This window comes from Callospermophilus lateralis, chromosome 7 (genome assembly GCF_048772815.1).
Source record: "Callospermophilus lateralis isolate mCalLat2 chromosome 7, mCalLat2.hap1, whole genome shotgun sequence".
NCBI lineage: Eukaryota > Metazoa > Chordata > Mammalia > Rodentia > Sciuridae > Callospermophilus > Callospermophilus lateralis.
In genome coordinates, this window is record NC_135311.1 from 132,817,287 (window position 1) to 132,832,175 (window position 14,889).

At 55.0% G+C, this 14,889-nt stretch overlaps 1 protein-coding gene across 8 annotated transcripts in view; it reads right to left on the reverse strand.

Moving 5' to 3' along the window:
* Crocc (ciliary rootlet coiled-coil, rootletin) overlaps window positions 1-11,626 on the reverse strand; it is a 44,410-nt gene extending 32,784 nt beyond the window's left edge. For 7 of the 8 annotated variants that reach the window (XM_076861183.2, XM_076861185.2, XM_076861182.2 and 4 more), the window contains exons 1-5: window positions 7,151-7,245; window positions 6,501-6,642; window positions 4,787-4,941; window positions 240-425; window positions 68-151 (exon numbers count right to left, since the gene is read on the reverse strand). In XM_076861183.2, coding sequence (XP_076717298.2) covers window positions 68-151; window positions 240-425; window positions 4,787-4,941; window positions 6,501-6,642; window positions 7,151-7,210 — 627 coding nt within the window. In that variant the 5' untranslated portion in view covers window positions 7,211-7,245. Of the gene's footprint in view, window positions 1-67; window positions 152-239; window positions 426-4,786; window positions 4,942-6,500; window positions 6,643-7,150; window positions 7,246-11,594 lie in introns of those variants that run through there. The other variant, XM_076861188.2, reaches the window with a different exon arrangement.
* Between the last annotated feature and the right edge of the window lie 3,263 nt (window positions 11,627-14,889).

Here is a 14,889-nt window from a genome sequence, read left to right on the forward strand (position 1 = left end):
GGAGGGGGCAGCATCAGACAGGACAGGCAGAGGGAAGGGCCTGCGCCCACCCCACCCTGATACCCACCCTCAGCCGCTGCTCCTCCAGCTCTGTGGACCTCTCTAGCAGCTGCTGCTCCAGCTCGGAGCACCTCTTCTTGTACTGGAGAATCTGGGGATGGATGGGAAGCAAGGGTTTTCCAGGAGCAGGGGCAAGGCAGAGGAAAGTGAGGGCAAGAGCGGGAGTGGGTGGCCCTGACCTTGGCCTGAAGCCGCTGCACTAGCTGGGCCTGCCTCTGCTGCCCCTCCTGGTAGGCCTGCAGCTTGCGTCGGTAGGAGGCCTGCTCCTCCTGCAGCTGCCTCCGCAGCTCCACACTCTGGCGGACCAGCCCCGGGGGCTCCTGTGGCTCCAGCTCCCCAGATTCCAGGCGCATAGCCTGCTCCAGCTGCAGGGAAGGGCCCTGGTGAGAGGCCTGGGCCCCTAGGGAAGGCAGGCACAGGCCTCTGCAGGGGCTGTCAGGATAGGCCCGGACCACAATGCCTTGTAAGTCCATAGCCTTGAGCCCCAGGGAACAGGCGCATGTGGGCAAGCCCAAATGCAGTGCATGTATGCACAGGCTAATGCAGCTGTGCATGGACAGACAAGGCATGCACAGACACACAGGGCACACACAGGCACATATAAGTTAGCCACCCACAACCAGGTGCATGCAACACAGATGCAGGGTGGGGGTCACAGTAGCCCAGCCTCTCCAGAACGCTTCACCCCTGCTGTGCTGATTAGATTGGCCTCACCCCCACCTGGACCTGAAGGTAAACTCAGGAAAACCTGGATGTTTGTTCCCCATTGTATCTTTTCTTAATTTTTTTTGTTCCCGTTGGTGTTGGAGTGGCATGAATGGCACAAACACATGTGAATCCACCCAAGGGGCAGGCACAGGTCCACACTGCAGACCCCAGGCTTACAGACATGTAACACACACAGGCATTCTCAGATGTCCCCAGGGTGACACAGTGAGCCCCCCAATACACATGGTGCTCTGTGACATCATCCTATCTAGAGCCTGCTTCTCTCCCTTTCATGCCACCTTACAAGGGGGCCTCTGCTGCTGCTGCCCTGCACCCCCTGAGGGCAGTGCAAGATGCCCGTCCAGCTCTGGCCACCACACTACCATGGGACCCTCTCAACACCCTAAGGCACTGGCCTTTAGAAGGAAGGACATGAGGGAGGAGGGAGCTGAGGGGAATGGACTCTGCAGGGGGGTGAGCACACAGGGAGCCTGAGGACAACAATGGGGACAAGCCCAGCTGACTGATGCCACCTCACACTCACCACCCACTTCCCCTGCACCTGGTATTCTAGAGCCCAGCAGGGCACGGATGTCCATGCAGGTGGAGCCACACTGGTCACAAGGAAGCCCGCAGGAGGGCTCTGTGCGCCACCCACAAAGCCAAGGACAACTACATCTCACCCACTCCACCCCAAGGATGCTGGGGGAAGGCTGGAGGCCTAGCAGTGAGAGGGAGGAATGCTGGCTAAGGGGGCTGAGGGGTGGCAGTGGGGGCTGCAGACCTGTGGCAAGTGTCTGTGTGGAGTCCACCCAAGTCGGGCGCTGTGCAGGTGTCCCCAGCTGTACATGACAGAGGTAGCCCCGAAAGGCATGAGCATTCTGTGTCAAGCTCACACCTCACTGGCTGGGAGTGGGATGGACTTAGCCATGTGTCTTCACGTGTGCTGGGGACATGTTGATATTCTGGTGTGTCCGGGCCTTCACACACACCTGGGCGAGGTGGCCTCCGTGGTCTATGCCGTGGCACGGGCCCCGTGTCTGAGTGTATTGGGCTTGAGTTTACAGTCAGTCATCTGGGTGTCGGGGGGCCTGGGAGGGTCTGAGCGCTACGTGTCACTGCAGTCTGTGTGTGCCTTCGTGGGGCTGACTGGCAGATGGCTGTTTTGTGTCCCATGCTTTTTGTGTCTTGTGCATCTGTGAGATGTGAGATGTGTGCTGTGCCACCTGCATTATGGACACATGACGGTGGTGACACTGTCTGTTGGGATGACTCTCCTGTGGGCAGGTGTGAGGCCTAGCTGTGGCAGTGGCAATGGCTGTTGGTTACGCCACGTGCACCGTGAACCTGAGTGTGTCCATCTCTGTGGGGTCTGACTGTATGCTCTGCACCCGCGTGCCCCCAGCGCCATTCGCTTCTGTGATCTGGAGGGTTCCATAGTGCCAGGGGCTGCCCACTTCCCCAGTGCTCACAGCCAGGCCACTCCTGGTCACACCTCCACCCTCTCTACAAAGTCTGCCCCTAACAAAACAGCCTTTCAATTTTTCTTGCAATTCAGAAAGGAAGGTGGCTGCCACCAGGCCAGGGATCAAAGAAGTTTACTGTGTCCCCTAGCAACTGGGGCCCTAATGCCACCATTCAATTCACTCTGTCCAGGTTGCCATGGACACTAGGAGAGATGGGGGGGTTATGCTCTGGAGCCAAGGGGCGAGGCCACCTCCCTCCTTCCCCTACACCTGCTCCTTAGGGACTGTGAGGTCCTCCCTCTGACCTAGGAAGTAGCCTCTGGGAAGCCCTTGCCTAACATGCAGTTCATAGGATATGAACCCCCTCACTCCCCATCCCAGGACCATCATGGAATGAAGGATCAGAACAACCTTCCTGATGGCCCCCAACCCGGTTATGGCATGCGCTGCCATCCATCGGCACAAGGACAAATGAGCTTCAGGGGAAGGCTACCCATGACCAAGGGACTCCTACCCTGGGCCCACCACGCCCCCTCCAGGCCTCAGTTTCCCCCTTTGTAACAGGTGACTGCTGGCAGATGCTCTCTGAGGACCCCCGTTAGGAAAAGCCTCGAAAGGGGCTGGGGATGTGGCTCAAGCGGTAGCGCGCTCGCCTGGCACGCGTGCGGCCCGGGTTCGATCCTCAGCACCACATACAAATAAAGATGTTGTGTCTGCCAATAACTAAAAAAATAAATATGAAAAATTCTCTCTCTCCCTCTCTCTTTAAAAAAATAAATAAATAAATAAATAAATAAAATAAAATAAAGATGTTGTGTCCACCGAAAACTAAAAAATAAATATTAATAAATCCTCTCTCTCTCTTAAAAAAAAATGTTGCAGCTGCTTCAGTAATTTGGGATCCTCCTGCTATCTCTGAAAGTGAATTATTAAAGCTGTTCCTGCATGTTTAAAAAAAAAAAAAAAAAAAGGAAAGGCCTCGAAAATCCTTCTACCCCAGTCCCAGGCCCCAGATGGACCTCAAACTGCCTCTCACACAGGAGAGTCACAATGCCAGGCTCCCACTGCAGGCTGTTCAGAAACACCCACCCAGGACGTGTGAGAGAACTGTCTAGACTACCTCAGGCCCCCACCTGGTGCCACAGCCCCAGTCTCAGCAGCTGTGTCCCAGCAGGGAAGGGACCTGCCAATTTGCACCTCGACATTCTTCTGCCAGCCAGGGACAGGGCTGGCTTCACTGTCATTTGGAAGTTGGCATTTAGAAGGCAGCCCCTGGGGGCCTGGCCCTGTGCCAGGAGCTGTCACCACTGACAATGTGGGACCCAGCCAGCCTGCCCTCCACACACCCTGCAGACCCTGGGAAAATGTGTTCTATGCTGTCCCAAAAACTAGGGGCCACTTTGGCCCCCCACACTGCTCCTCAGCAAGTCCCAACAAGTTGTGGTCTTGTCCAGACGGGCAGCTACCAGGACACAGGATCACCCCCTGACTACACACAGAAACGCACACACCTCTCCAGCACGGCATGCAGACCTCTGTACAGACAGGCCCAGCCTAGGGGTCCCGGGCCAATCCTGGCCCTTCTGCTAACAAAGAGGGAGTCCTGCCCCTCTGGGTTCCTTCCAGCTTCTTCATCCCCAGGATCCCTGGCTGGCAGCTGGCAGCTGGCAGGGGGGAGACCCGCTTCTTGTCTTAACTGGCTGTGTAGCCCTCGTATGGTGCTTTCCCTCTGAGCCTCCATCTTCTCTTCTGTTAAATGGGCAGCATGATTCTGACAGTAGTGCATTAAACGTAAGTACTTTGCAAGTTACTGGCACATAGTAGGCACTCAATAAACGGGAGCTACTGTTACAGCTGTGACTACTGCCCACAACCTCCCACCTCCATCCCTCCGTCCACACACACTCCATCCCTCATGCAACGCTCACCAACCTTCTGTCACCACCAACTCCCCAGGGCCGCCTGCCATGAGCCTGGGGGTTCAACAGACAGTGTGCCAGGTGCACCCTGCCCCTGGCCCTCACCTACCTCCCCCAGCCCCTCACAAGCCACAAATACAAGCCTGGTGATGGACATGCAGACAGGCCTGGCTTCCTCCTTCCCTGCCCAGGCCTCAACCCCGGGGGGCAGTGGTAGGTCTTGTGGCTGTCCCCAACCAGCCCACAGAATTTTGTGGGTGCCTGTGCCACCCGACCCAGCAGCCAGCCACTGCCTCAACCCCGGTGCCATGGAACGGGAGCCTAGGGAGATGTCCAGAGTCTTGAGGGGCTGAAGGGCCCCTAGGGGTCTCGTTCTCTGTGCCTGACACTCAACAGGCCTAGGACAGATGGGACTGAAACACCCCTCGTTCCATGTCCCCACGGGTCCTGCACAGCAGCTCCATCACCCTCCCACCCCTACAGCAAACAGGGAGAGTGGAGCCACTGCTCAGGGCCATTCCAGCCGCAGAGCCACAATCTGCTGCCAGGCTGGCTTGATCCAGGGCCCACCTGCTCCCAAGTGTGGCCTGGCCTGGCCTCTCCCTGCTCTGGCCCGCCCCAGGCAGCACCCACCCTCTCGCTGGCCGCGCTGTACTTGATGGCAAGCTCGTCGCGCTCGGCGCAGCTCTGGGCCAGGAGGTCCTCCACGCGGGACAGCTCCTGCTGCAGCAGCTGGTTCTCCTCCTGCAGGGACAGCAGTGACGCCATCTCTGGGGCCGGCGGCAGGGCTGGAAGGGACCGAGGGCATATGGTTGGCTCTGCCGGTCTAGTGGGACATCACCCCCTGACAGATGCCCCACCTATCCCCAGGGGCAGGAGGGTCAACCAGGCCCCAGGGAGGACCCTGGGTGGGAATGGCTGAAGCTCCAGGCCTGAGGACCAGGTAGGCGGAGGACCAGGACAGGGGCTAAAGCTAGGCTCGGCTCGGCTTGGACACACTCACAGCTAGGTGTGGTCCTCAAGACCCAGGAAGAGCAGGAGCCGGGCTCAGTCTGTGACTGAGGGGAGTCCTCGCTGAGTGAAGCCCCAAGGTGATCTTTTGTTTGTTTCACAGCACAGGGGCACTTTACCAGAGCTCCACCCCCAACCCTTTTTATTTTCTCATTTTGAGACTGGATCTTGTTACGTTGGTAAGGCTGGCCTTGAATAGGTGATCCTCCTGCCTCAGCCTCCCAAATTGCTGGGACTACAGGCCTGTGCCACAAACCCAGCAAAGCCTCAAGTTCTTTTTTTGACTACTGGAATTGAACCCAGGCACTTTTTAACACTGAGCTACATCCTCAGCCCTTTTTTATTTTGAGACAGGGGCTCACTAAGTTGCTCAGGTCTGCACTAAATAGTTGAGGCAAGCCTCAAATTTGTGATCCTCTTGCCTCAGCCTCCTGAGTCACTGGGATTATAGGTGTGGGCCACCATGCCCAGCTTCTGAGTTCTTGATTCCTTCTCCAATTACTATTCTTCTCAGGGTGTCACTTGCTCATCCATAAAGTGGGTGGGAGAGTACCAGGCCATGCCAGGAAAACAGAAAAGCCTCACTCAAGGGCAGGGGTTCACATAACTCCCAAGGCTCGAGCTAGTGTAGGTCAGGTTGGGAGGAGGAGGAGGAAGAGTGTGGAGGAAAAGAAAGGTGGGGGGGGCAGGATTGTCCTCCTCTTGTGGGCTGCCCTTTGACCCTGGGCCTCAAATAGCTTTTCCTCCAGCTTGAGGTGAGGGCGATGAAAGTCTCCCCCAGTCTGGGACTCCAGGGTCCCCACATCCCTGGTCCTCCCAAGGAGATGTCCCGTCCCCAACCTGGCAGCTGAACAGAAACCATGGCAGGAGGACCCCAAACACCCCCAGCACAGCTGCCAACTCATAGCTGCCCCACGTGTGTCATTCCTAGACGCTCAGGCCACATAAAAGGTCCCTGCAAGCTGCCCACTAGGAAGATCAGGTGCCATCAGACCTCTGCAAAGCCCAGGTGGAGCTGAGGGGCAGCCCTGTAATCTCAGGTTGCGCCAGCTCACACCTTCCCTGGGAGGGACTGAGATGTTGGAGTAGAGTCTTCACAGCAGCTTGGGGAAGGGACCTTCTCTTCTAGATGCATCCAATGGGGAATACATAAGCCTACGTAGGCAAACCACACCTCCCAGGCTTCATTTCCTCCTCTGTGAAATGGGCCCTTCCCTCAAAGTCTTGCACTTCCCTCAGAGTGAGTGTTGGAGAAATGGATGCTATGATCCTGACTGTAGAGGAGGGGTGGGAGAACAGGTGACCTGTGGGCAGGGTCCCTGGCAGGCCATGGTACCTGGGCTCTCAGGCTGGGAGAGGTTGCGGGTGACAATCTCCCTGATGCAGGCAGGCAGGCTGATGTGCTGAGAGTCCTGGGCAGGGTCCTGCACGCTCGGGCTCTTCTCCTGCCTGGGTCCCAGGACACTTCTCTCCAGTGTCTGTGGGGAAAGAGAGAGGGTCTTCAGGGACCTGGGACCCCGCACATCCTGGCCTGAGGGGAGAGGATAACAAAGTCCTGTGGTCCAAGAGACAAGTGTCCAGGAAACCAGAGCGAAGCCTAGGAGTCAAAAAGGTGGTCGTGTGGCCTGGCCCTGGAGGGAGGCCCCTGCCCAATGGTGGGAGAAGAGAACAAATCGCACAGTGAGGACACAGCCCCACCGGGACATCAGCATGAGGAGCTCAATCCAGCTGACCCTGTATGGGTGAAAGTCCTTCTGTGTCAGAGGTCACCCAGACCCTAAAATCTAGGAGTAGGGATCCCCTTCCTCCTGCCACCTGGTTGCCCTTAAATCCTCAGTCTTGCCAGGATCTGTGAGCTGGGGCTGTGAACCCACCATCACCACCACACCTCTCCCTCCCTTTGGTCCCCAGGATGCACCCACCTCTTACCACACATAGGCCCTGCTCCCCTCCCTGGACTGGGTGGGCACAGCCCCCAGCACCCACCTGGATAACCGTCTCCAGTGCCAGCTGGGCCTCCAGCGACCCCACCAGCCCCAAGCTCATGGGGGAAGAGGCTCTGGGCACTTCTCCGTCCCCTTCTCCAGGGCCCCAAGACTAACTTAGCTGCCCACCCCTGAACCCACCCCTAGCCCAGGCCGCTGAGCTGAGCACCAGGCAGATTAAGCTTAAATCCGGCGGCGCCCCCACGTGACCAGCAAGTGGGAGGAGCCGGGCGGAGCCAGTGGGGAGCAGAGGATGGGAAAGGAGAGGAGGGAGAGCTGCAGCTGCCGAAGAGGACCGGGAAGTGCGGACAGCTGGGCGCAGAGCCGGAGGGAGGAGAGAGGGGAGAGAGAACGGGAGACGGGAGGACCGAAGGGAAGGGGAAGGAGGGGAGGGCGGGACCTGGAGTTAAGAACTCCCCTCCTTCCCCCGGCTGCCGGGTCCTAGAGCCCTCCAAGCCCAGGAGGTGGGGACAGCGGCCTGAAGGCAGGAAAGGCCAGAGTCCCGATCCTCGTTGCTGACCCAGAACAGAGCTCGCGCGGCTTGCGACAAATGTATCCACGGGGTTCTGGAATGATGTTTCTTCAAAACAGGTGCGGGGCAAAGAGCACTGAGGCATCGCTCAGCCCAGGCAGGGACTGAGTCCTTCACCCCCTGCACTGTGTGCCCCAGAGCAAACTTCTTTGTCTCTCCGAGCCTCAGTGTCCTCAAGTGTAAAATGCAGAGAATGCTGGTATGGAGGAATCACCTGGGGATTAAACACAACGCTGTCTGGGCGTCAGCAGCACACAACACCAGGTTCACTTAGCGACAAACACTGATTTCAGTCACTTGAAAATCCTACATGTACAGTCCCTGTGGGGAGGGCAGGGAGGCAGGATAGGACGGACATGGAGCCCAGGAGTCCACCCATCGTCTCCCACTGCACCGTCCCTGCAGCAAGAAGGCCATATGGCACAGTGGTTAGGCCCACTGCTCTGCAGCCAGAATCTGTCCTGGGGACACATCTGACACCTGTCTCTGACAGTATGACCTTGGAAAAGTTATCTCTCTGAGCCTCACTCTTCTCATCACTAAAATGGGAACAACAGAACCGACCACATAAGATAATAGTGAGAATTGAGTTGAAGGATATAAGAAGCACACCTGGTAGGTAGTGAAAGGTTATAAATGGCAGCCACAGTTCCTATCTTCCTTAGTGTCCTGTGTCTGGGCTTCTGCTACCTCTTGGTGTCCTTTGTTAGAGGAGATAAATTATCTTATTTAGTCCTCACCTCAACCCATTTCCATATGAGGAAACTGGCCTCAGGGAGGTGGGTTCTCACCTATTCAAGGTGACTGGCTGCAGGGAAGTAGGAAGCCAAAAGCTCAGCCCCCTGAGGCCAAGCAGTTCCCAATGGGTGCCTGGAGGGCAAGGCCAGGGCCACCTGCTTTTCAAGGCTCTATCACCTCTATGGCAGATCCAGGAAGTCAGCAGGTGCTACATAAATGCAAAATATGGATCCAGACGGGACCCCTCATGCTCAACTATGGATTCCGTCCTGCAAGAGGACAACTAGGAACCAGGGCCCAGTCCGGCCAAGGTAAGTGCCATAGACGTGCTATGCCAAGCAGGCCAGATGTGGGGGGAAGGGAACAAGATGCCAGGGGCTGGGTACTGGGTGGCATCAACCCGGGGCTCAATTGTAAGAGCCCTTCTGGGTTCTGGGATCCCAAGAAATCATAGCTAAACCATGTGGGGACTTGCGCCTCCCTGACTTCCACAGCTGCATCTTATTTTCCAATAAATGACTAAATTCATGGAAATCTGAATGCTACTACTTCAGTGTCTGTTGTAGTGGCTTGTCCCCTCCAAAACTCACATTGAGCTTTGATCCCCAGTTCAAGTGTTGAGAGGTGGGGGAGAACTTTAAGAGGGGATTAGGTCAAGAGGGATTAATGTCTCTCAGGGTAGTGGGCTGTTGTGAAGCAGCCTGGTCCTCCTCCCTCTCCTCTGCACCTGCCCTTCCTCCATGTCATGACACAGAACAAGGTCATTGTCAGATGTGGCTGCCCAGTGCTGGACTTCCAGCCTCCAGAACGTGAGCTAAATAAACTCCTTTCCTTTATAAATTTCCCAGGCTCAGATATTTTGTTATAGCAACAGAAATGGACTAAGATGGCATCTGAACGCCTTGACTATCATGTTGGCTTTGTCTCCTCATCAGCTGCATGTCCCTGAACCCAGTGACTTCATTTCTCTGAGCCTTAGTTTCCTCATCTGTAAAATTGGATAATTAGTGCCTGATGGAAACATTATGAGAATTAAATAAGATGTGCTAGGCTTAGTTGTGTGCTTGGATATGCTTTGGCAGAAACTTCTATGGGTTACTAAAATTCATTTCCAACTCTCTTGGAATATGGCTTGCAGATGTTTCTTGGACTCCCTTACAGTCAGATCTGGCCATGTGGTCAGGTTCTGGCAAATAAAGACAGAAAGAATGTGTGTCGCTTTAGACTCAGCCCGTAAGAGTATCCCCAGAGGAGTCATTTCTCTCCTTCCTTGTCCACCAACTGGAAGGAAATGACTTCAAGGTCAGAGGGGACACTGGGACGACAAGATAGACAGGATCTGGTCCCTAGCTCACCACATAGAAAGGCACCTGTCAAACACCCAACAGGATTTTTCATGAGCGAGAAATAAGTTTCAATTGTGTTAAGCCTCTGCACTCTCGGGGTCACACCATCATATCACCCGTGTCCCCTTAGTACTACATGCACCTAAACCAGGGTTAGCATTGGCTATTGTTGCGTTATCATTACTGTTCACTAGAATTACTGGTTGTACTACTGGTGCCCGGTCAATACCCTTGTGCCTGCTCTAGATTCTCAGCCACAGTCTGGTGAGTACAAAGGGGACACACTTTGCATCATTCCTGGCCCGCTCCAAACCTGACATTTTCCAGGTCCTACTGCAGGAGCTAGCCAAAAAGTCTTTTGCTGTCACTCCTGAGCTGCAAACATACTAGCTGCTCTTACCACTCACCCCTTCTCTATTTTCCAGTTGTTAAATTATTTAAAAAAAAAAAAAAATGCTGAACCAACTATGAGCCAGGCCAGCTTCTTCAACAGCAACACGATGGCTACACTAAGGCTCAGTGGAGTCATTTGCTCAGACTCACCAGCCATGAAGAGTTGAAGCCACACTGAGACCCAGTTCTGACTGGTTCCAAAGTTTTAAACAATAACAGCAATGACTACTATTATGCAACTCTTACTGCACACCAAAAATAAATTTTGTGTTTAGACTTAAGTCCTATCCCAAAGATATCTTATTAGGTATTTGCAAATATTTCAAAATCTGAAAAAAAGTCCAAAATCATAAATATTTCTTCTCCCAAGCATTTTGGATAAAGGATACTTAACCTGAAGAGGAGATTAAATAGAAAAAATAAAAAAGGAAACAATCCCCCTTGGCTTTGGCTGAGATCAATGGGACAAGATTCCACCAGGCATGGTGACCGGCAGCCTGGGGTCTCAGACAGGCACCAAAGAACACACATCTAGCACCTGCCCCATCCCAGGAGTCCAGGTTAAAAGCCAGGCAATGGCCTGGCGCGGTGGCGTACTCCTGGAATCCCAGAGCCTGGCTGAAAGGAGTGTGTGGGGTTGGCTGCGGGGGTCCCACCCTTTGCCCCTGCTGTTTCTCCCTTGTAGCTATTTATCAGACACCTGCAGCGAGCTCAGTCAAGAAAAACAGGAAATCTCAGCTGTAAACAGACGGTCTCCTCCTGCCGCTACCCCGCCCCGCTCCAATCCTCCAGACAGGTCCAGTCCCAGGGAGGGGGCTGTGGAGATGTGGTCACCAGGGGAAAGGCATCCGCTCAGACTTGGGTGTGCAAAAAACAAAACAAAACAAAAAAACGAGGGAGCCAGTTCAAAATGCCAGCTTCAAAGACACGGACGGGCGCAGGGGGCCTGGGGGCCGTTCTCAGAAACCCAGGAGGGATGGGGTAGCAGGCTCCTGCAGCCTTGCATCGTGCCCAGCCCCGGGCCTCAAATGCTGGTCCCCACACGGAGGCACTTTCGACTTGGCAGGCTGCAATGACGAGCAGGACCCCACGCGGAGGGCAAGGCCGCGGTGCGCAGCTCGCGACGTCGTCGGAGAGGGCCTCGCGGCAGCTGCCGAGGGTCACAGGCGAGGCCTGCAGGCCGCGGGGCCCGATCAGATCCTGGCCAGCGCGCGAGATTCCGCGAGGGGAGAGCGCAGCCCCGGGCGCCTTCCCCCGGCCCCGGCCGAGCAGCCTCAGGGCGAGCCCTCGGCGCCCACAGGACCCCGGTGCGCGGGCGGCGGCTCCAGCCCGCCCTCTGGCGCCACCCCGGCCCTGCGCGCGGCCTTCTCCTCCCGGCGCGCGCCCGCCCCGTCCTCGCGCACGCGCACGCCCACGCGCTCACAGCTGGCCCCTACCTGCGCGCGCCGCCGCCGCCGCCGAGGCCGACCGGGCAGGGCCGGGGGCGGGGCGTAGGGCGGGGCAGGGCGCAGGGCGGGAAGGGCTTGTGGGCGGGGCGAAGGGCGGGGCGGATTCGTGGGCGGCCCGGGGCTCAGAGCTCTGAGCGCCCATCCCGCTCGCTCTAAGTTGGTGGCTTTCATAGCGACTGCCCTTCGTCACCGGCACACCCATCACTACCGCCTTGCGCTCAACGGAAAATCCGAGGGGCAGCGCGTCGCCCGAGGCTTCGCCGTCAGACCAGCTGAAGAACTCTGCTGCGGTCTGGCTCGGTCCTTCCTTTCAGTTGTAGTGGACACGAGGCCTTTACTTTATTTACTTATATGTGGTGGCGAGGATCCAACCAGGGCCTCACACGCTAGGCAAGTGCTCTACCGCTGAGCCACGGCTCCAGCCCCAGTTCGATCTTGAAGGCGTCAAACCACAAAGCTTCGACCAAGATAAGCGACCCCATCGTCCAACCAGACGGAGGGGGCACCCCCTGCCAGCCCGTCAGGGCCGCCCGAGTCACCGAGGCTTCAGTGATCTGACCCGTGGGGCAGAATCCTGTTCTGATTGTCGTGCTCTCCCAGTAAGGCGCCCTGGCGGAAATTGGTTCACCCTGAAATGGGGATATCCCATCCCTGTGCGCAAATGGGATGGGGGCAAAAACCACAGAAGAAATGTGCTTTTCAAACTAAACACAGGTGTGCCCATCTCAAGTTCATCTCTACAGAATCAGTCCCTTCCTTCCATCCCCTCCCTAAGACTCATCTCCCTCTGTATCAAGTCACTCATTTCCAAAATGGGGAAGGAAGCAGGTCTGACTCTGCAGGACTGAGAGGAGGCTCACTTGCCTTAAGAAAGCAGCTTAGCTTTGATTTTGTATCTGGGAAACAGTAAGGACCCAGAAAGAAAAACCAGCTGGCCATGGCTGATAGTTCTGCATGTCAGGTAGAGGGGAGGAGTGGAAATTTAATCTCTATCAAAAAGGAACCTGGGCTGGGGTTGTAGCTCAGTGGAAGAGCACTTGCCTGGCATGTGTAAAGCACTGGGTTTAATTCTCAATACCACATATAATAAATAAAATAAAGGTCCATCAACAACTAAAAAATATTAAAAGAAAAGGAACCTGCTTTTAACATCTGAGAAACTGCACTAGAGGCCACCGCCACTGTGCAGCCGGGTGCAGGCAAAGCTGTGGCCTGGGCCAAGGTAAGAGCTACTGGTCAGGGAAGATTTGGGTCAATCCCTGAGGTTTCAGAGTCAGGGGGTACTCAGATTGGAGGGTAAGGCCCAGCTAGAGAAGGACTGACTGACCTCTGCCAGTAAGCACAGTTGATCACTAGGTACCCCAGGTCTGTCATCCTGCCTGGAGTCCCCAGTCCTGCTGGGTCCTGATCTGGGCCCGACAGATTCATGAGTCCAGTTCTGGTCCTGCTTACCCCTGTGTATCCACTGCAGAGTGTTCCTCAGCTCCAGGGCTGGGCTGAGGACTTGCTCCTTGCTCCTTCCTCCAGGCACCTGCCTGTTGCTGCCACTAGGCCTCCCTTAGTTACCAGTATTTCCCAGGCAGCCTACATTAGCTGCAAACCACACTGTGGTTGCTTCCACCTCTATTTTCTCATTCTATCCTCAGTCCCCTCTAAACACTTCCGTGAGAGAGGTCTAGGCTGTGAAGTGTAAGATTATCTTCATCTTACAGAGGGGAGACTAGAATCCAGAGAGGTGCAGTAACTTGCCCAAGGAAACACAGCAGAAAGCTGTGGGTAGCTTCCAGCCACATGCTCTTACCTGTACACAATGCTGTCTCACTTGAGATTTTGGAAGGGACAGCAAACACAGCTCCTCTCTCCTTGACCTTCTCTAAGTTGCAACCCACAGGAGCCTACAGCAGGGAGGCACATACTTACACCAGAGGAAGCCTCTAGCTCCCCTAGCTGTGAAGACTGTCCCTGCTGATTTGGTAGCTTGGCTTAGCTCAGCCTGGACGGCAGTCACTTGAATCCCCAGGGCTATTGCCCACCAGTCATGCTGTGCCCCATAACTAGGTGGCCCCCAGGATCAGTTACCTGAAGGGAGTTGTGCCAGGTGCTCACCTGCTCCCTGGGAAGGATTCTAAACGTGAAGCTTAAGTAACAGGGAAACAAATGACTGGAGTCACAACCCCAGGTTGCCAATGCCAAGTGCCTGCCAAATCTGGCTGCGGGCTAGGTGGACTCTGCCCACTGTCAGCAAAACCACATTAACCAGGAGGATTAGAGGATGGGCATCCTGGATAAAAGGATGTACTGAATATCTGATGATTAACTTGCAAAGTTGTTTTACAATACCTGACTTTTAATAGCAAGAAATTAAAAAAAAAAAAAAAAAAAAAGACAATGGCAGAAAAGGAAATAAGAGAAAATAAGGAGGTTAGACAACCAAAATCATCAGAACAGGGCGACAGAGAGCAGAGAGCCAAAAAGAGCCACAAGTGAGCACCCATGAAGCTCTGCTGCAGTCTGGCTGGGCACAAAATCACGAGCCACTCACAGCTTTTTAGATTCAAACAGCAATTCTTTATTCATGAACTCACACCGGCACTCTACAAACACATTCTGAGGCAAACACGTTCTGGGGGAAAATCCCAAAATACTCTCTGAATCCCTGGAGAACTCAACGGGAACTACAGGAGCGGGCACGCCTGAGGCAGCAGGATACACCCTATTCCCAGCAGGGTACACCTTAAACCTGGAACCGCCCTAAACCCAAGGAGAGCCCTAAACCCTGATCTGCCCTAAACCCAGATCCACCCTGGTCCTTGAGCAAGGTCACCTTACATGCAGTGTCACTGCAAAATGTCCAAGGCAAGTCCATTTTACCACAAGTCCTTCCTCTAAGCAACATGGGGTACGCTGGCAAGGAAATTGTCATACCTACTTGGCTAATGGCTCTCAGCAAAGCTCCTGCCCAGAGAGCGGCCCAGGCAAGGGGAGAGCTGCGGCTGCAGCCTTCACTGAGGGAGCTCAAGTCCCACCTGCCAGTCCAGAGCCAGCCTGTCGCCTACCGATTCCTTCCTCTTGCTGCCCAGCCCTGATGGTTTATTTCTATTATGCACACCCTTTCTTTCTAAGCTTAAACCTTTGGCACTTCAAGTTCTTTCATCCTTGCCTGGCTTTAAAAATAATGCTCCCTAAATGTCAAAAGGTAACTAATTTATGGCTTTTGAAATAAAAACAACCGTCAAAAGAAAAACAATAGAAATTTTTTAAAAATTAGAAAAACCCAAATGTC